The 20,969-nt window shown below is 35.6% G+C and overlaps 1 protein-coding gene across 2 annotated transcripts in view; it reads left to right on the forward strand.

Moving 5' to 3' along the window:
* VWA8 (von Willebrand factor A domain containing 8) overlaps positions 1-20,969 on the forward strand; it is a 200,726-nt gene that overhangs the window by 46,605 nt on the left and 133,152 nt on the right. For both annotated transcript variants that reach the window (XM_050896862.1, XM_050896870.1), the window contains exons 10-14: positions 4,745-4,876; positions 6,215-6,349; positions 6,430-6,507; positions 12,811-12,971; positions 14,244-14,357. In XM_050896862.1, the coding sequence (XP_050752819.1) occupies positions 4,745-4,876; positions 6,215-6,349; positions 6,430-6,507; positions 12,811-12,971; positions 14,244-14,357 (620 nt within the window). The remainder of the gene's footprint in view (positions 1-4,744; positions 4,877-6,214; positions 6,350-6,429; positions 6,508-12,810; positions 12,972-14,243; positions 14,358-20,969) is intronic.

Raw genomic sequence — 20,969 nt, forward strand, 5'->3', positions numbered from 1 at the left:
TGTTGATTTTCCTTTTTTTGATACTCTTCCTCATCACTACTTATACGAACTTGTCCCATTATGTCAACAAGTACATATAATCTTATTTGGAATTTTATTCTATTTACACACAACAAATCTTGTTAAGCAATGAACCTTAAGAAATACAGAAAATAACTGGTTGTACTGAGGAACTTCTGTTTATAATGATATTACAGTAATAGCAGCACCAGAACTGTATTAAATATGGATAAGAAATTATTTTTTTCCATTCCATAAGAAATGTGAGGGAGAGGAGTCTGGCAGAAGCAAGGTGATTTCTTACTTTACCTTCCTACAGATTTCCAAAGAGTGTCCAGCTAATATTTGCCACTGAATACTTCTCTCTGTGTAACAGAATACAGTTAGGAAATACTAATCTTAACTAGGAGGTGTTGATAGTTGAAAACATAAGTGCTTGGAAGTGTATTTGCAATTGATGGATTAATTTGTGTGAATTGAATCACTTCTTAACATCAGCTAACATTTAAAGAAAATAAAAACAAATTTAATATAATAAAATGTAAAGTTTAGGCATCAGACTTGGAGACAGATAGGAGGGAGTAGTAATCTAGCTGATAACGTATCTTAATTTCAGGATGTCTTCCCTTCCAGTCAGCTGTCAGAGCTGAGAAGTGAGGTAGCCAGCGGTTAGGCTAAACAGCTAGTTTTGGCAGCTGTTAGACCCTGTGCATATTTCTTGAAGAGATCATGTTCTCCAGGCACTGTCTTCCCAAACATTGTCTTCAACTTGGGTAAATCTTTTCCTTATGTGCCTCCTTGCTCACTGAGACTCCACCAAGACCTAGGTATTCCTCATAATTCTTACTCTTGATAATGAATTAATGTGAAATTGACTTATACCTTCCCTGTGAGTGAAAGTAGTTCGTTATGGTGTTAGTCTTGGATGTGTAAAGATGCTTTGAAATGCAAATCTCTTGTTGAGTGGATCTAGTTGGAGTTAAAATCTGTCTTAGGCTTAACGCTATCAACCAACTTTTTTATTTGATACAAATGTGGCTCCTTGTGTCAAACTAGTTAGCATCAAAAAAACTGTTTATGGATTGCACGCTAATCCAGCATCAGCAGTGATCTTGAGAGTTGCGTATCATACAGAACATTTGGACAAGGGCTACAGTTTGCGGCATTCATTAGTTCATTAGCTTGCAACAGACAGGACAGAAGTACCAAAACAAACTTGAGAATGATGTGCCTTAGTGTACCCTTATTTGAAGTTTCTGCACTTTGGAAACTGTATCAATTTGTATTCTGATTCTTAAAGAACATCTTAAACTTAAGATCTTGCAAAGGAAAATATGACTTCGTTTGAATTCTGGCCTTTAAAATTATCCTGTACTTGGCGTGAAATATTGGCATGACAAATTATTTTGACTAACAGATGAACATTTGAAATATGATTGCAAAAATTAAGTAAAATTTTATTTAAGCTTTTTCTCTAGAAGATTTAGATAGAGAGAAATCACTGCTTTCAAGGAAAACAGCCTCCAGTTAAACATTCCCAAACAATAAGCTTAAGCACATTTGATGTTTCCCACAGTATTGAAGTTTTCTTTCCTGTGTATTAATGATAGGCATTTATAAAACTGGACATCTTCATTTAGGCTGAGTTTGGTGGCTCATAAGAGACTCCAACTGTTCTATACTTATTTCTTCATTGTTCCATAAGCTTTTAGTATTTTGTGTGCCTTTTTTTCCCACTGTTGGAAACACCCACAGTTTTTCTCTTTTTTTTAATCTTCTGATCAAGAGAATCTTCCTGTCAGATTTCAGAAACAACATATAGATCAGGTTTGTCTTAGTACATGAGTAAGTCCCTTTTAGCCTACTATCCAAGTGTTTAACTTCGCTCTAAGACCTTTGTAGAATTTTTCTTCATTTTTTTATGCCTCAATTAATTCTGTGTTTACTGTCTTGATCTTATATCGAATAAAAGCTTGTTTGTTCCCTTTGACTCATATTTGCACACCCTCTTTGATCTTACCTGACCTCCTCCTCGAAAACTGTTTCCCTTCCTCACAGTAGGGAATCTTTAGACTACATAGGCACTCTCTCGTAGAGAGTGGGCTGATAGTTCAGAAAACTGGAATCTTCTTTCTTGTCTAGACAATTCTGTTCACTTCTAAGATATTTCTGTTGCAAATTTTGGCCTAAGGAAGGATTTGTTTCTCTTTTATTCCCCTCAAAGTAATCTGTAATCGTTGGGGTTTTGCATTAATGAATGCTTTTAGTGCCAATACATACCATTGTAGTGGAATCTGTCCTTCAGACTTCATCTGTCTATCCCGTCTTGCACTTGCAGTTCATATTTTGCTTCTTGTGAAACAGTTCAGTGCTCTTGTTCTTGAAAAATTCTCTTTCCTTCCCATGCAGAGAATCTTCAAGAAAGATCAGTTGCCTTTGAATGCCTCTTTTGGATAGCTTAGATGTCTTGTGGGTTCAGCATAGTGGTTATCTGTGGTTATCTGCAAATACGTCTCATTTAAGCTCTCTGTTCCTTTGACCAGCGGGATCACCAGTGTATTCTTTGCAGTTTCCATGCTGAGACATTACTGATCATTAGATACTTCCAAGTGGTCAGAATTCCTCCTCTTCCTTTTTTCTAATTTTTAGATTGCCTTTTCTCATGTGTTTCTAGGCATGCAGAATGTGGCCTGATGATTATGGACTGCCAAAACACTTCCTTGTTTTTTGTGGCTAGTCTTTTCTTTTTTCTTTCCTCTTGAGTCTGAGGCAATGAGGCTGCCCACTTCTGGCTCTCTGAGTATCTCCCAAACTTTCTGATACTGAATGTGCTCAATAGTTGTCCTTTCCAGCCACAAATATTTTTTCCTTTGCAGCTATCAACTTGGACTACGTGTAGAGGAAGTTGCTTCTGGCTTAGGCAGAAGTATGTTTAGTGTGTTGTACATCCATTTCATGCCTCTCTCTTATTCCATATCTAGCTATCATAATTCTAAATGAAGAACTGCATCAAAGAGATCTGTCTTACTCTGAAAGCCACAAATAGTTTTGTTTGCTGGTCCTGTCCAGGTATAAATGTGGTAACTTGTTTAATTATTACATTATCTAGTTCAGCAACATCTCCGTGCTTACCCGTGATGAATTCAAATTGTACAAATTCAGTTAGACGAATTCAAGTTGTATAAATTCAGTAACAATCTACACAGAGATAGTCCTCTTTCACTGTCCTAATTTAGGGTCTAAAAGGCTAGCTGCAGAACCCTCAACATTTTAAGAAAACAAACAAACAAACAAAAAAACCCCCAAAATACCTTAGAATTTTAGACTCCCAAGACCTTCGTGTACAAGGTCTGCTGCTGCTGTCTCCAAATATTCCTTGTTTGATACAGAGACTGCTGGTGCAGATAATCTTCTTGCTTGCTCACAGTTACTTTCTTTTGTTGGTATCCGATTAAGGGATTTTAGTGTACAAGCAGTTTGCAATTTTGTGTATGAGCAGCTTTGGCCCTATCCAAAATGCCATTAACTTAGTAAGAATATTACAATTTACTGCTGAACATAAGTGACAACATCTGTAGTTCACAGAATCATAGTTGGAGCTTTTCTTAGAATCATGGTTTGAGATACTCCTCAGTAGGCATTCCTGTCCTCTGTTGTTGTTTAAATGTTTAATGGTATCTGAAGTAGACTTAGCTGGTACAATAAGAATATAATTTGGTGCAGCCCTTTACTAAAGCACGTTTATCTTAAATTCATGTTTAAATGTGAAATTTTTGTAGGCTCTTGTTCCAGAATGGGAATTTACAAAGTGATGAAGAGCCACAGCATTTGTATGAATGCATCTGTTTTCTTTCTAAACTTTAATAGGCGGTGCTGTGAATCCTAGTAGTAATAAAACTACATGCTTTTTAAGAATTATTTTACGTTATTGACTTCTGTTTAAAAACATCTTTTTTCTAAGAATTCTAAGGAGTTGGATAATACTCCTTTTTCTCTTGTTTACTCAGCTTTCACTCTGTTGAATACAATGGCTCTATGAGTTCAGTAATTTCAGTTAATGGCTTTTTTTGTGCATAAACCCCTCTGATATGACTTCCTCTTCCCCAACAAAATAGACTTTTTACAGGATTTTAAAAATAGTTTTCATGCTTTCTATATGCAGCATAAAATAGAGAGTATAATGCTCAAAAGAGGATTGGGAAGACAAATGTCCCGTTTTTTGTCCTTGATATACCCAGAACATGCTGAAGGCTTAATTTGTACAGGTTGTCCTCAGTTTTCATTGTTTGATAAGGCTGTGGAGCTAAGTAAACATAATGTTTGATGGTTATTTTTATTGGTAGCCAGATGTTTAAATCTGCAATTGGTTATAATGACCTGCAGAGAGAGGTGATCTATTATTACACATGCTAAAGGCTATCATCCATTTCTCTTATTATTTTGGTCTGTTAGGCTAAGACTTGGCAAAGTCACTATATGACATTTTCACTTTACATCTGTCACTACAGTCAGAATAAGTAGATGGTATACAATCTTTTTCCTTTGGTTCTAAATGTAAAATATGTAGGCCATCAAGAACGTGAACACAGGTATGTGAAGTAAAAGTTGAAGTAAAGTAAATTGATTTAGGAGTTTGCAAGCAATTAATCTTGAATATACGTCTGGCCTTGTTTTGAGAAGGAACAGTTTTAAAACCCAGAAAGCTGTATTTAATAATTAATTTCCCCCACCCCTAATTCTACAGCGTTTTGAGCTTCAAGATGCAGAAAACCATTTGCTTCCCAGAAGGATTACAAACGTAGAAAGTGTACATGGAAACAAACCCTTCAGGGCTGATGTAACTGTCCAGATTGGTGAAAAAGAAGTGACATTCCAGGTATGAATTTATATATTCATTAAACTATATATGTTTTTAGATATCATTAACTTGTTTTCATCTCATCGACAATTTGACACTTACACTTGATACTAAAACTCATTTGCACTGAATATTTTTTGGTAGAGTAACACATGATATTTATAAGAAAGGCATTTAGATACTGGAATATTAGATTTTGGATACACAAGATTTTATTTCTAGTTAAACTCATACTTTCCAACATGTCATTTGTTTAAGTTTCTTGTGTTAAAAGAAATGCTAAAGAATACATGAAAGAAAAGCCTCTAAATTACATATTTTTTAATTGGATTACAATAACAGAGAGTACTTATGATGCTCTTGGTGCTGCTTTCCCTTTTTCTTTTAATAAAAACAATAGTCTGTCTACACTTCAAATAAAATCTAATGAGTGCTTGGTAATGTTCCGACACAGGATGTTGGGAAAATGGAACAAAAGTAATCACATCAAATATGATTAGTTTGAGTTTCTTCCAATGAAGTTTATGACCTGCTAGGTGGTGAAATAAGGTCTTAATCAGGAAACAGATGCTGATCTGAGAATTTGAAGTTAATGTTGAATTTGGAGAGTCTAGAGAGTCTGTAAAGAAGGTGAATTAGTGGGAGTCAGAGAGAGATCATATTAACATTGGTGAGGAATATCCTCAGAGAGTTTGTACCTTGACAAAGTGAAAAGGGGAACAGCAGCAAATGGGAATTTGTTGGAAAAAGATGAGTCTGTAGGGACCTGATTCAACTCTTTTCTGAGGGGAAGATTTTTGCTTTCGTTTGCCGTGTAGGTGATACCTTCTGAAAATAGGTCTGCAGAATGTCTCTTTGGGAAAAGGAGGGCATAAGGAGTTTGCAGATGAAACAGTTTCCAGACTAGAATGGGAAGTGGAAATAGAGCAAGTGGCTTAACTTGGGGAATGATTGAAACTTTCCAAAGTTCTGGTCAAAGTAGCTCCTTCAGATTTTCAAAATACAAATTGCTCTTTCTGTTCTGTGTTTCTCTGATGAGCAATAAATATTAGTGATTTTTGTATTTTGTCTCAAGCACGAACAGCCTCAAGTTCTTTCCAGACCCTAATGCTGTAATTGAATTGGTTCACATTTTGTTTTTTTTCTTGAAGAGTTCGCGAAGGAGGTGTGAAGGAGGTTGTCTATTAGAAATTATATGATTGAATGTTTTTTAAGTGAAAGATTTAAGTTTGATGGATGACAATCATCAACAAAATATTACAGTAGTCTTGGAGAAGCATAACCCAGTCCACACAAAGCCTAGAGTTATCACAGTATAGCTTATTTAGCTTTTTTTTTCCCTCCCGCACCTTATAGGTTCCAGCTGGGACTGGGCTGTTAAAAAAGCATCCTCGATCAGATACTTTCGTAAGGACTTCCAGCCATAATCAACTGTTGGCAGAAATGATGCAATCCCATATGGTTAAAGATATGTGTTTAATTGGAGGAAAAGTAAGAATTTAAATTTCTTTTCTCCCTCCTTCCCCATGTTCCTTAGAATGTAATCTAGTTCTTATTTTTTAACTTCTTAGGGCTGTGGCAAAACAGTTATTGCTAAGGAGTTTGCTGATATACTGGGATACAGCATAGAACCTATCATGCTGTACCAGGTAAGTAAAGTGTCTGCTGATGATCATGCTTTAAATATGATCTAAAATGCAATACACAAATATCGATTCTTTGTGTGTATTCTCTCTCTCTCTCTCTCAGTGATTTTAAAAGCTGCAACTGTGTTCATATACAGTTGCAGCTTTTAAAATCACTGATAATCACTGATATGGGTTAAAAAAATAAAGGATAGCGAAGATTTCAAAGATAGCAAAATTTTCTGATCATTATAGAGCATTTTTTATTCTCTCTGTTAGAATGCTCGTCTAAAATATCTTCTTATTGCATCCCTAAATAGAGGAGGTATTGTGCAGCAATATAGATAGTACAATGTTATTCCATATAAACTAGCCCTGATACTGCTTTCCTTTGATTTTATTGACTTCATTGTGAATGTGAAAGAGAGGTAATCTAAATAAAATGTAAGGAGAATCGTTTAACACAGTGATCTTTCTCCTAGCCGCAGAGAATTGACAAGTCATTCTGTGATTTGGCATGACTGAGTGTCATAAAGAAAACTTTGTCGTTTGTATCTTCTCCTTTTTGGATTTTTTTTTTTCCCTTTTGAAGTATGTTTCCTGCCTTTAGGTCAGAGTGGTGGCCGCTTGTAATTCATGCATGGTGAATGCCTCGGGAAGACATTTTGTTGTTCCTTTTTTTTTTTTTTTGTCATCCATCTGCTATTTAATCTTATAATGGAATTCTCCATTATCAACACTATTTTTTTATTATTACGGAAGACAGCTTCTTTATTGTATTGAGAATACATAATGGGTTTTATGTTTCTGGGGAATTTTTTTAAAGTTACTTCTCATGTTTTATAGGCTTAATCTGTCTTCTGGTTTTTTTGATGTGTTTCTTCTGTCAAGATTGCTTAATATCCTCTTACATGTTTATTTTTTCTGATGCCTAACAGGTGGAATTTTAATCAATATTATAAATTCTGTACCTTTTCTTTTTTTACATTTCTGTTTAGTCTGACGATTACAGTTGTGGCGGGACTGTGTTGCATTAGAGATTAGAAGATAAGGTTCCATGTTCAAAAATGTTGCATCCTAGAAATATAAAATGAGGGCTGATGTTTAAATGTAATATATACATATTACATTCAATGAATGTTAACTTCATTATTCATAAGTGCTATAACAAACAGACAGTAATCCTCTTGCGCCCTTAGCCTAATTGTTGCTAATTTATTTATATTGTGTCTTAGTACAGATGTGGCTTTAAAGATAAATTCAGGGCAAAGTGTGCGTTAACACTGTTTGAGACATGCACAAGCAGTTGACATAGTTGCCTTAAAATGGCAGTCATGGGCTAAAATGACAAGAAGACTGGAGAAGTCATAAGGATGTCCCTGGGCTTTGAAGGTGGTGGCAAGGATCTTGTTGTAGCTGCATTTTTCATGAGTTAGAAGAAGAAATTTACAGTAATGGAAAAAGTAAGGGCAGAGTGAATGTTTTTACTGAGTAAAATGTAAAGTTTGCATTTAAAAAGATTAACGTAGAAGTAGTAGTAGTGGTGCCAGGAGGGTTGAACATGCAGAATAATAAGGGAATGAAGGTTTTGGAGCTGTCAGTTGTATCAGAGTATGGTAAACATGGCACAGTGGGGCTGTTGTACATTTAGGGTTTTTCCCGTTGATTTCATCCGAATAGTGCTTCAGGCTTTCTCACAGCACTGGAGTGTTTTTGCAGACCCCAAGCTCTGTCATGCTTAACAGTGATCTCCCATAGCCAGTGGTCACTCAGTATGTGTTTGGAAAGAATTGTCAGTCTTAGATCTTGATACACTCTAACCTCAGGACATAAACTGAAAAATTACAAGATTAAAAAGTAGAATTAATTAATTTGCTAGCTTTTCACAGTGGAGATCACACATGTAAGGCTTTCTCCATAACCTTGAGGAATGAAAACACTCTCAAATAAAATATGAAGTCAGGAGTCTCCCATGACCTTGTGAGTCAAAATACACCAAATATCACAGGATTTACAGTTGTAAGTGATAATTGGCAATGCTACAGGGGAACATTAGCATCAGATTTAATGCAATATATTGGTCTCTTTCTTCCATCCCCGTGCTGCTTTGAATTTTTCCCAGGCAGCGTGGAGACCTCCAAAGGAAGAAAAGGCAGTGGCAGCTGATTTGGAAGTGCAATGGCATGGGGGGAGAGGGAGACACTGACAGAAATGGGTGGTGAGATTGAAGGGTTGAAACAGACAAAAAGTGAGAGAAAATAGAAAAGAGAAATATTACTGATGATGAAAAAAGAAAGACAGTCCATTTTATGTTTTCCTGCACTGTTGAGAACCTCCCCAGACAGGATCCCACTGCCTTTCCTTCCCCCTATATGGCTGCAGCTGATAAAGGCACAGACTCTGAAACTGCGCCTGCATAGATGGAGTCAGACTTGTGCCCTTTTCTTACACTTTAATGTGGCCATGTGTGAGCAGATTTGGGTTCCAAAGCTACATAGCCTCATCAATGCAATCTTACGTTCATAGTAATATACCTGGATTGCCAGCAGTGCCTATTACCTTCTGCACAGTGGTATATTAAGATAGGTGTGTAGTTTCTGAGCCAGAACTGAGTGTGTCCAGCTAGTCTGTATACTTCTCTCTGCACTTGTCACTGTAAATATATTTTTAAATCATCCCAGGAAAATAACTTTTGCAACTTGACAAACCTGCTTAAGGACAGGCACACCCTAACCCTTGTTTTGTTGCACGCAATACAATATTGGGTACTCACCAGCAAAATTAGACAATTATTTGGTTAAAAACATGGCCACTGTTTTTCAACATCCTACCTTTAATTAGTATGGCTTTGCTGAATAGGAGCAGACTACTTCCTTTTTGGAGACACATGAGAAGAGCTGACAATGAAATTAGTTACTCAGTAAACATCTTTCTTTCAGAGGGATCTGTAATTCCTGCAGAAATAAAATCTAGGACAAGGATTTGAAGTATTTCCCACTGAACTGAACCTTTCCTTTGGTTTCACCAGGGTTTGATCAAGTTCAAAGGGCAGAGGGTTTTTATAGAGAGGCTTTTTGATGATATCAAACAGTATCGCTAAGGCAAATAGATGACTGTTTGTGAGCTTGTTGTTCACTATAAATTCCTGTGTAGACAAGTCTACCTAAGATCCACATGTGTATCTATACATATAGGTATTTCCTATGTACAATGTCTCACATAATCTCAAAAGTTTTTACAGGAAGCAGTGTATAAAAAAAATGATTGAATGTAGCTGAGCTATACATCTGATAAATTTTAAGAATGCATTTATTTTTCTTAAAATATGTAATAACATATCAGGGGCTTTGCATAGCAAAGTAATAGGATAATTTAATGACAGAACAAATGTTAAATGTATTAATTCATACAGTAATTCAGCAGTGAAGGCTATGAGAAGTTTGATAATGCTGTAAATTTAGCAGATTTTTCTACTTTGGTTCAAAAAAGTGTCTTTTTGATTTTTTGAGAGAGACACCGTATTGTCCTAAATCCATTTCTGAAATTAAGGAGGCTTTTATTTGTCCTATGGTTCATTTTTATTTTCCAATAATTTCTGCAGGCACAAAAATAAGTAGTGGGGCACTTCTCCGTGGTCTGAAGCAATAGCAATGTTTTTCTTCAGGCTCTGTGAAGAAATGAATTCTTAGACTTTTATATATATATAATGTTTACTTTTAGTTTTAGTATTGGCTTCATCACTCTTTCCATCTGAAGTTGATTTAAGGGCTTGAATAGTGTGAAAATAGCTTTTTATATTGATTTCACAGAAAAAACCCTCTAAAAGCTTTTATGTTGTGAGATGAGAATCAAATTTACCTAAACCAAGGGTTCCCAAACCTTTTGAGCACATAGATCATCTGTTATACTAACAGTTGGCTCAGAGAACAATTCCTGTCTCATTTGTGATATCTGACATCATTATACGGATTTCTCATTATGTGCAATTCCATGTAGGCAAATTGCTGACAGAGGAAACTCATCCTGATTAGGAAAGGTTTGTTTTTAAGTTGTCTCTTAATGCAGTTAAGCAAAAGCAAATGAGAAGCAGCAGCCAGCTAGTTCTTTGTAGACTGTAGCTAGGGAACTTTTGGTTTAAATTGTTTAAAATAAAACGTTTTCTGCCCCCAGAGTTTCAGGGGGAAAAAAAAAGCAATATTCAAAGTGATGTTATAACCTTTTTCCAGCAACTTGCTCCTTTTCTTCCCCAGCAAAAACAATCTTTTAAGCACATCAGTAGTGTTTGTGTACTGTGATGTTTTTGTTTCTAGGATTTCTTTTTTTTCTTTTTTTTGCATGACCTCATAATTTTTCTTTACAAATTCCTTCCAATTTTTTATTTGAGAAATACTAACAAAATGAGAGTCCAAATTGGCATGAAAAGCAGGAAACACAGATTTTTTCACCTCATAATTGCCCAGAACATGATTAGCACTGTGAGCCATGAAAAACAGCTAGGTTGGAGGCTTGTATTGCTAGAGCTGCTAAAGGGAGTGGAACAGAAGTTATCCTACTTATTTTCTCTCCTAAACTTCTTTTTTCCTGTATACAAGATATTTTAGAAAATCAACAATGCAATGTAAAACACATAAGTTACAATGACTGTTACAAATTAAAATAAGCTTTTGTTTCACAAGGCAATATAATGTTGCCATTGCTTTGCCCAAAATAAGGGGAAAAAAAATTAATTCATGTACTTCTGTTACCTCCCCTCCGAAGGGAAGGATTTTTAGTGTTAGAGTATTATAATACTATATCTCATAATGTTATATTTTTAATATCATGTATTAAAAATTGGTTTAGAGTAAATAAATAGAAACAATAAATCACTGCGCAGGTACTTAGCCATAAAACAAATCTCTTGCAGGAACTGCGCAGGTGTTAGCAAATGATACTTCTTTTTAATGCATCACTAAATTGAATCTCATTCAACCATTTAAATTACAATATAAACATTCATTTTATAATTCAGAAAATATTTTGCAGCAAAATACACTTCTGAGTTTATCTTCAGAAAATTAATGCATGGTTCTCAAGTGGTTGGAATTACGGATGGACATTCTATGTAGCATACTAGGCTCTCAGTCAATTCATACTGTATGTTGTTTCATTCCTCTAGAGGTGAATTATCAGAAGGTGTGTTAGTTACATATTCAGTTATACAGCATTTACTAGCTACTGAATGCATACTACTGATGGAAGTCCTAAAAAGACTTCCATTTTTCTCTGGCTTTGAGAAAAATGTTTCACGTTCTGGTTTTAGTCTAATTCATTAATAAAATACAAAAAAGCAAACACAGCAGTAAAAAACCAGAAATACAACGATAAAAATACAGTCTGGTTTTGTGGATTTGAATGTGGGACTTTAAATTATACAAATGTGGAAGCACTGAAGGAACCAGACTTTGTCCTGTTATTTTAAGGCTTTTAAGGAAATGTAGAAAGAGGAAATGATTCAGGCCATATGACGTAATGTGTTCTATTTTTATTCTTTAAAGTTCAAAGGGTTTATAGTTGTGAAAGGACATATGCAAAAGCTACAGCTACAATAGAAAATATTTTTCTCATCTGATTTTAGGTTAAGTTGTGTTCACAGCACAGCCTGAGGAAGGAATTTCATCTTCCAGGTCACAAAATGGCTATTACGTCTTTGTTGCTCTAGTGCTTACCTGTTATAATGGAACATCTAAAATATGTGTGCTGGAGGATATGCTAGATTTTGACTTTGGTTTTGATTTATCCCTTAAGCATTTTTTTGTGATACACTATGTACTTCTGATATTTTGTGTTACTGGCTTCTTTCTTACTCTGTCCTTTATTCTCCAATGCTTCCATTGCATTTTCCTGCTGAGAGGTGGAATATCATGCTGGTTTGTGTTCAAGATTAATGATGAAATCTTTGCTCTTTCAGGTGACTTCTATATGAAATAAATGACTCTTGTTTGTTCCAGGTGTAAATTGCTGCCCCCTTCTGTACACAAAGCTGTGTACAAGTTGTCATGTGCTTGCATTACATTTAAGGGGGGGAAAAAAAAGGCTTTTGTTCTGGTTTCAAAGAGGTGATATTGGCAAGTCTAGAACTTCCGAAGACTATTTAACATAGTGTTTTTGTAGATTCGTGTGTGTATTTCCAATACTCTTTGGAAAAGTAATTGAAGATTTCTTGCTAGTCTTCTTTGGGTATATTCTCAGGAAAAACAGAATGCAGTTTTTTAAGGAGAAGGCATGTACCTGTAGATGAAGAAAATAGAACACAAATATATTCTTCTGATGAATTGATACTTACAGGATATGACGGCTAGAGATTTGCTACAGCAAAGGTATACTCTTCCTAATGGAGACACTGCTTGGAGACCATCGCCACTTGTTACTGCTGCCCTGGAAGGAAAGCTTGTTATTCTTGATGGCATTCATCGAATTAACCCTGGCACTCTAGCTGTACTTCAAAGGTCAGGATGTGAGCACAGATAAGTTGGGTGCGCGTGATCTGAAATACTGTTTATTTCAGTATATAAATATAATAAATGTAATAAATAAATAATATAAATAAAATAAATTTTAAAAAATCTGTTTATTGAGCTCATGCATACTGAGAAATTAAGTTCCCTCTGGTGAATATGACTTTATAACTTCAAGAATACTGTAAAGATCAAGCTGAGCATTGAAGTTTCATAGAATATGTAATGTTCAGTCTTTACATACTTAAAAGCAGAAGCAATTCTTTCATGTTCTTTGTAAGTCTATAATAATACAGGAAACTTCAGCTCTTTGTAAATACAGAATGTAAGTCTGAATTGAAGAATGAGCTAGATTTTACTCTAAACTTATGAAATCTAAAACTTAGTAATATTTGCGCAATGATTTGAAAATGCAGGATGTCAGAAAATGTTTGAATGCATTCTGCTTCTAAATAAAATGTAATCATTACATTTATATGTAAAAGCATACTTTATATTGATTGCAAAGAACTCTTTCTAAACATTATTTCATAATTCAATAAAAAAAATTAAACTTTGCAGAACAGGAGTAGTAATAGCAAATAGTGTGTTAATAATAATCTATACTATCAGGTCAAATTTTTCTGCTATTTCATGTGCCTGCATCGTATACTTCCTTTTGCAAACTTAAAGGACATCACCAGCTTTAAAAGCAGGTTGTAGCAAAAACATTTTGTGCCTTCTTTTATTATATATATACATGCAGAAGGGCAGAAGAGAGAATTATGCTTGCCTGTTTTTTCCCTTTTTAATCAGTTTAGCTTTGCCTTCTGATTTTTCTTCTGACATGTGCATGTGTTATATCTAATCAACTTCTGCATAACAAAAATAAAAGCTGGGTCTGTATGTGTGTTAATGATTAAAGCCAACTGAAATATATTGCTTCAAGAAACGAAACAGAAGTATATTACTTCCTACAAGGATAACAAAATGGCTGTTTCACACCATTTATGCACACTCTACTGGCAAGACAGAATTTTTTTATTTTTCATTTTCTTACCACATCTATTTAAACTAAGTTGACTAACTGACTATGCGCTGAAACTGTTTACTTATGCATATTATTTTACTTCCACACCTGGATTTATCTTAAATTGATATAACTTTTTCTCTTTCCTATGACCCATGTTGACTGAGGTAGCTTTTAAAAAAAGTGTTAGTTGATATAAGTATTTTAAGAAGTAATCAAAGGCTAGATAAAGCTTATTCTTTATTTTCAAACAGACTAATACATGACAGAGAACTGACTCTCTATGATGGCACCAGATTGTTAAGGGAAGATAGATATCAAAACTTAAAAGAAGAATTGCAGATCTCTGATGAGAAACTACAGGAAAGGTAAAGTGTCAGCTACAACTGTAGAATGCAAACAGCGTGTCATCCTGTAAAGAGCTTAATCTTTTTTTTTTTTTTTTTTAACAAAAACATCATGCAAAATGCTTCCCTATTAAATTGATACCTTCTAATCACTAAGAGAAACATATTTTAAACGTCAGTTTCCTCATGAGCTTTTTTTCTTTTTGTGGCATGGGAAAATTATATCCTGTTTAGAGTGCTTGAACTAAAAAGAAAACATTCAATATCCTTTAACAAAAGGAGTTAGAAATTGAAGAGAAGTTATAAGTACATAGATATAAAGGTATATAATATTTAATTTTGGAACATTTTATTAAGAGTGTGGGAAAATAAAGCTAAATTGAAGCTAAATACAACTTGTTACTTTCTTTTGCCTCATTAGCTAGAAAGCTGGTATTTAATTTGCAACTAATATGGGGCAGGAAATCCTAAGGATGGGTTGGGACCCATTATGCTTATTCTTTTTGTTTCTTCACTTCCACTTGTCTGCTAGAAACATTCCACAGATAGAAACGTTTTCTAGTCCTCTGAGGCCATACTTGATACATAGACAAACACTGCTGACGAATTTTAGTTAATGGGAGGGATGTTGTTGAGTGTACGTCAAAACAAATGCAATCTAATATTCAGTAATATATAAGGAGCTAAACATGCTGTGATTCTTAAATGGCTCTAACCTCTGAAAAAACAGTTGAAGTTTTATGTCAGATGTCCGTGCTCATATTCACACTGCAGGGTGTGTGTGTGCCCAAACTTTGAAGAGGCCTTATCACTTACAGTAGGGATGCATTCATGATGTGCCACCCATTTTCTCTCAATTGTCTTGCTGAATATGATTTTTTTTCTTTGACCTCCTTCGTAGTCCACCCTTTAGAAAAGCTTTTTTTCTTTTACTGCCTGGTTGTTTTGTTATTTCTGGTTCCCTTTTGATTCAAAATACTGTGTTTTTTTTAAGAAAAAAAAAAACCAACAACAAAACAAACTTCATTTTAAGTCTTCCATACCCTCTACAAGAGGGTACATTTAGGTTAGACGTAAGGAAGAAGTTCTTTGCTGTGGGGGTGGTGAGGCACTGGAACAGATTTCCCAGAGAGGTTTTGGATGCCCCCTCCCTGGAAGTGTTCAAGGCCAGGTTGGATGGGGCTGTGAGCAACCTGGTCTAGTGGAAGGTGTCCCTGCCCATGGCAGGGGGGTTGGAACTAGATGACCTTTGAAGGTCCCTTCCAACCCAAACCATTCTATGATTCTATGATTTTTTTTGTAAGTATGGTGTTATCTAAGCCTACTTCTTGCAAATTCTATCCACGCTGCTGAGACCATACACCCAGCTAGATAGGCATTTCCTGCATTTGTTTTATTTGAGTGAAGAACTATGTATCAGGGAAGTGTTCTGTTTATCAGGATTTTAAGCCCAGACTTTGGAAAGAGAAGCAAAAAAGCTCCAAGGATCTATCTTGGATGGTATCCCAACTTTGCATTGGACTTTGTACTTCAAAATACATCTAGTCATTGCGTAAGTCTCCTCCCTGCTCCGTGTTCATGGTCTTGTCCAAGGTGCTTTCAGGCAGAATGGCAGTGGCTGTGCTGTTTTGCTTACTGCATGATACCCTTTAGTTCATGCCAATATACTCCAAAAAATCAGACAATTCATCACACATTCATATCTTCAGTACTACCCTCTTCCTGGATCAAATCTCTCTAACAAGAATAGAGCTTTACATCTGGATTCTGTGTCTGCCTGTTTGTTCTAACTATGGCTGTTTTGGCAGTGGACTCCCTTATAATCTTCATGATCTGTTAGACCATGAGAAATGTCCAAGCTGTCTTTTTTAATGACTGTTCTGCAGACCCATCTTCTTACAGTGCAACCTCTGTACACACTTTCCTTCCCTTCAGTGTCATTGAGTAACCTTTTGGTTCCACTGTTCAGTGCTAATTGTGCGTTGCTTTTGACTATGGAGGCTCCAGCAGTCTTTTTTTGGCTTTCTTTGGAAGGCTGTCCCTCCTTCCTTCAGATCACAATGTACTGCTTTTACCTAGCCACCTTAATATTTTGCAACATAGCGTACTGTGAATTGCTAAGCTCTAAATTATCTGTTTGACTGACAGTAAGCTTTTCACCCTCTAATCTGTAAATGAGGGGTGTCTGTTGTCTTAGACAGGAATACATTTCTGATTAGTATTTGATGTTAAAAACAAACAAACCAACCCCACTGTGTAGGCATTCTTGCATCTGGAAGCTCAGTGTGACCATTTAGCACCATCTTGGATACAGATGAAAATTCTTGGTACAGAATTAGCTGAAGTCCATTGTGCTGAGAATCCCACCTTCTTCTAGGTGAAATGTTCAATCTGGCCTTTGTTCAACTTTCTTCTCTACTGACTTATTCAAAGAAGCCAGGGTAAAGTAATGCAAACATGTATCTGCTACTTTGGTTTTGGCTATGGGCTTCTTTGGCATCACTGAACCACTCCTCTGTAGAGAGGGCACTGTTCTCGTCAGCACTTGACGAACTGAAGGTTCTAGGACCTCATCCTCGTTTTGGTCCCTTACATATTCTGAAAATGTCACTACCTTTCACTGGCTACAGGATGCAATATCAATAGTTGCCCTTTGATTCCAAGACTAAATTCCTCCCTGGTACTCATCCTTTTCAGCAGCAGTTGCCTGTCACTGCAAGCTTCAGTACCTTCCAGTGGTGCAGAATGGCTATGCAGAATTAGCCTTTCTCTCCAGACACCTTCTCATCAAATGATATCTAGGGTACTGACAGATGATTTAATCACAGACTAAGAAAACACAACGGTGCTAACCATCCCTCGTTTGCCTGCAAAAGATTGCCTTGTGGAGATGTTTTATACAATATGTTGTACCTTGAATTTGTTAGCAGATTGGCTGGGCAAATTCTTACTTCTAAATTGTGATTGGGAGATGCTTTCCATATCGATGAGAAATGCTGTCTCTTTTGCTGTGTGTCAATGGCTGTGGCTAGTGGCCTTAGCTATATTTCTGATGTTAGAGTAAGATGAAGAGAGAGCTTTACTTATCCTGATTTATTGGATTTGACTGAAGTGATTTCGGTACAGTTGCTCTTTGCCAGGCCTGCAAAATATACGCTGTTATTCCCAGTTCTGCTGGGACTGAATCTGGGATGTTTGATGAGTGAGACATTCAGACTACTGTTAATTTGCCAGTAAGGGAGTTCCCTATGGAAAGTGGTTTCAAATTTTGTTTGAATCAGAAGATTATTTTTACTTTTTTCTTAAATCCCACTCATTCAGCCTTGATTCTCATTTGTATATTGGGAATCAATATGGTACATAGAATACCTATGAGGTTGCAAAAGTAACTTTTTATTTTGTTATTAATCTTTTTATTATCTACATGATCTCATGTACTAACGTAGTTCTTATGAGAAACAGAGGAAGAGGAAGAAACATACTGAGAGGCACATCAGTGATTCAGTGGAAGTGCATCACAAAGTTTTAAATGTCTAAGCAGTCAGGCAGGACCTAAATGAAGTAGCTGAAAATAGTCATAAACAGAGGAGATATAAGATCAAGAGAAAAAGGAGTATTTCTGAAGGACTAGAATTTGAAAGAAAGAAGCCAAAAGCTTCATTAGGAAATCATTAGATTAGGAGAGGGCAAGGCCATCTTTAGTATTTCAGCAAAAGCAATAGCTGGAGACTGGAAGGCACCTGTGATAGAGAAAAACTGATACCTTACTGCCATATGTCAGAGAAACTGAGAACATGGAGTACATACTTCTTCCCCCCACCCCATTCGGGTCAATTTTGCTGTGCCTGATGTTTCTTGATTGTAGTGACTGTTTGTAATATAGTTTGTAGTTTCTGTCTTCTGTGCTACTTCTAATCATTCATAAATACAAAATAACTCACTGTGACTCTCTGTCCCCTTAATTTAAGACTCACTAATGAGGCGGCCAGATGCTGCTGTAAGTTACATAAATACAAATATGTCTTTCATAATGCAAAAGAACAACTGATAATGCTTTTTAGTAGACTACTTGGACTCAGTACTTTGTGAATGGAATTTTAAAACAGAATTTCCATTTAAATCTATTTTAGAGAAAAGGAGTACTATTTCTAACCAATGAGCCAAAATTTCTGTAAACATTTTTTTTTGGTCTGTGTTTGTAAACGGATTTGACACACCTAAAGATTTATCCCATTTCTAAGAAGAGAAAAAATTGAGATATTAATGGAGAAGTTTTAGGGGATCCCTTCTTTAGACAAGCGAGACACATTTTGTACTAAGCTTTCATGCTCCTATATGAAAATATTTGATAGTAAAAAAAAAAAAATGTTTTTTCACAGTTTTAGTGCCTTTAATTTTTAGTGTTTCAATAGTAATAATACTCATGTGTAGTAGAATAGAAAGGAGAATACTGCACAATCCATCACTTAATTTCCAACCCTGATAAGTCAAGAGGGTTGGGTTTTTTTAAATAAAGGGATGGTACTTCAGATCACACTGTGGTCTAAAGAAATCACATGCCTCTGTATACGAATGTAAACAGTATTACAGTAGAAAATGTGAACGTGCTTAAGCCATGGCAGTGTTATTAGCAGTGCTGGACAAAGAGAAAAGTATTGTTTGGTTTTCAGATTGTTTTCAAGTTTTGCAGGTTAAACCACTATTATTCATAAATTATATTTTTGGACAACTTAATTTAAAAGTTTTATTACCTTTGTAAGAGCTAATATATTCTTATTTTAAATGATGTTAATTATTGTCATTGAATTGTATGTTCACTATTATTTCCTTACATTTCTACATCTGTTGTGTCTACTAGCATTTTTCTGAGAAGGGCTTCAGACTGGTGGGTGCAATAGCTCTGTCAGGACTGACAAGTGCAAGCAGTGTTTTTGCCCTTGTGAGATTTTGGGATACTCCTTGGCCTGCTGAAAGCCTGTAAGCTACAAGGTAACTAGCAGTGGGCACAGAGTACTTTTTCCGCTATTCTTTCTTGTGCCAGTTTGTCTGTGGAGTTAAGTTAGCAAACAGTCACAGTAAGATGACATTCACTCATTTGAGGAAACTAAGTATTTTTGTTTATGAGTTTGAGGAGAAGGAAAAAAAAAAGCTGCCTTTGAGAAAGTGACAGATGGTCCTTAAAGATCTTTTACATAGAAGGAAATTATAGCTGCTGATTCCTTACTCATTTAATGATTGTATGATTCATTTTCCTGAACAGGTTCAGAGATTAAGAGAAAGTGCATTCAAGTACTGTGCATATCCAAGATTTCTGCATAGAATTTCTTCTGTAATCATCCATTACTTCACTGAGACAGATACCATAAAGGTAGCACATAGCCTTTACAAGACGAGCAGTGAAGTGTTGGTTTGTCTTATGATGCAGTATTTTAACCTGTTTGGGTGGATGTCCCCCCCAAAACACACGCGCACACACACACAGAAATGATAAGTCCTTGGTGTGGTGAGCAGAAAGGCAGCTATTATAGGAAAATCTAGAAGTAGGTATATAATAGGATTGTTCAAAAGCTAAAAGAAATCACTCATAATGCATGGGTGGTTTTAATGCCCTGCAGACAGTGGATTATTTTCCATGTGATTAGGTTGAAAGGGAACACACAGTAGGTGAGACAAATATAAAATGTGGCAGGGAGTGAATTTAGCAAGCAACAGAAGTTTTTAATTGCTTACATTTTCTAGCTTTTACTTCTTTTTTTTTTTGTTGTGTTTTTTTTTTCCCAGTTTAGGGAGTTTTCAGATAAAGTAATATGTTAATTTTAGACTGTGGTGAAATTTAAGAAAAACAGCAAGAAAACAACAATAGGTCATTGTGGTCCTAGTATTATAACAATTCCCAACTCATAAAATTTGATAGAAAATGAGATTTATTAAATCATGTTACAGGAAGAGATGACCAAAAATAGTTTGGTTTTGCAAGGTGGCATTAAGAATGCCATTCTGCCTTTTTTTTTTTTTTTTTTTTTTTTTCAGGAGAAGCTTCAATTGCTCAGAACCATGTGTCAATAACAAGAAAATCTTTCCCTAAAATCACCCTGAACAGACTGTGTTCCGATCTTCCTCTTGGGAGCAGTGGCAGTAATCCTTGGCTGGAATTAAACACTGATGTCAAAAGAAGGATGTGCATATTATTAGGAGAGTGCTCTGCTATCTGTGTTGTTTGTAAACATTTAATAGAGAGAAGGATAGAGACTCTTTGTATTAGTCAACTAACACCAAATCTTACCACTGTGTTTGAGGCTCATTAATTTAAAAGATGTCAAGTTTTTAACAAGATACGCTTACTTGGCCTTCATCTGCAAAGAACACAAGACGTCAAGGATTTCTTTTTTATAAAATATAGCTCCATGTAGGAGCTCCATATAATATTCCTTTAGAGACTTGATCTGTAATACGATGGAACAACTTTGAAGCTTTTCATTTGCACTGATGGAAGCTGGGAACTTTCAGAGCGTTGCAGGATTGAGCCATTTGTGGCATTTGTTTTAATAATACACTTAGCTTGACATTTTCAGCATTGCAAACATCAGTCCAAACAATAGGCTTTTGAAGTAGCCAGATAGTTTTATTCATGTT

This window comes from Gymnogyps californianus, chromosome 1 (genome assembly GCF_018139145.2).
Source record: "Gymnogyps californianus isolate 813 chromosome 1, ASM1813914v2, whole genome shotgun sequence".
Classification (NCBI taxonomy): domain Eukaryota; kingdom Metazoa; phylum Chordata; class Aves; order Accipitriformes; family Cathartidae; genus Gymnogyps; species Gymnogyps californianus.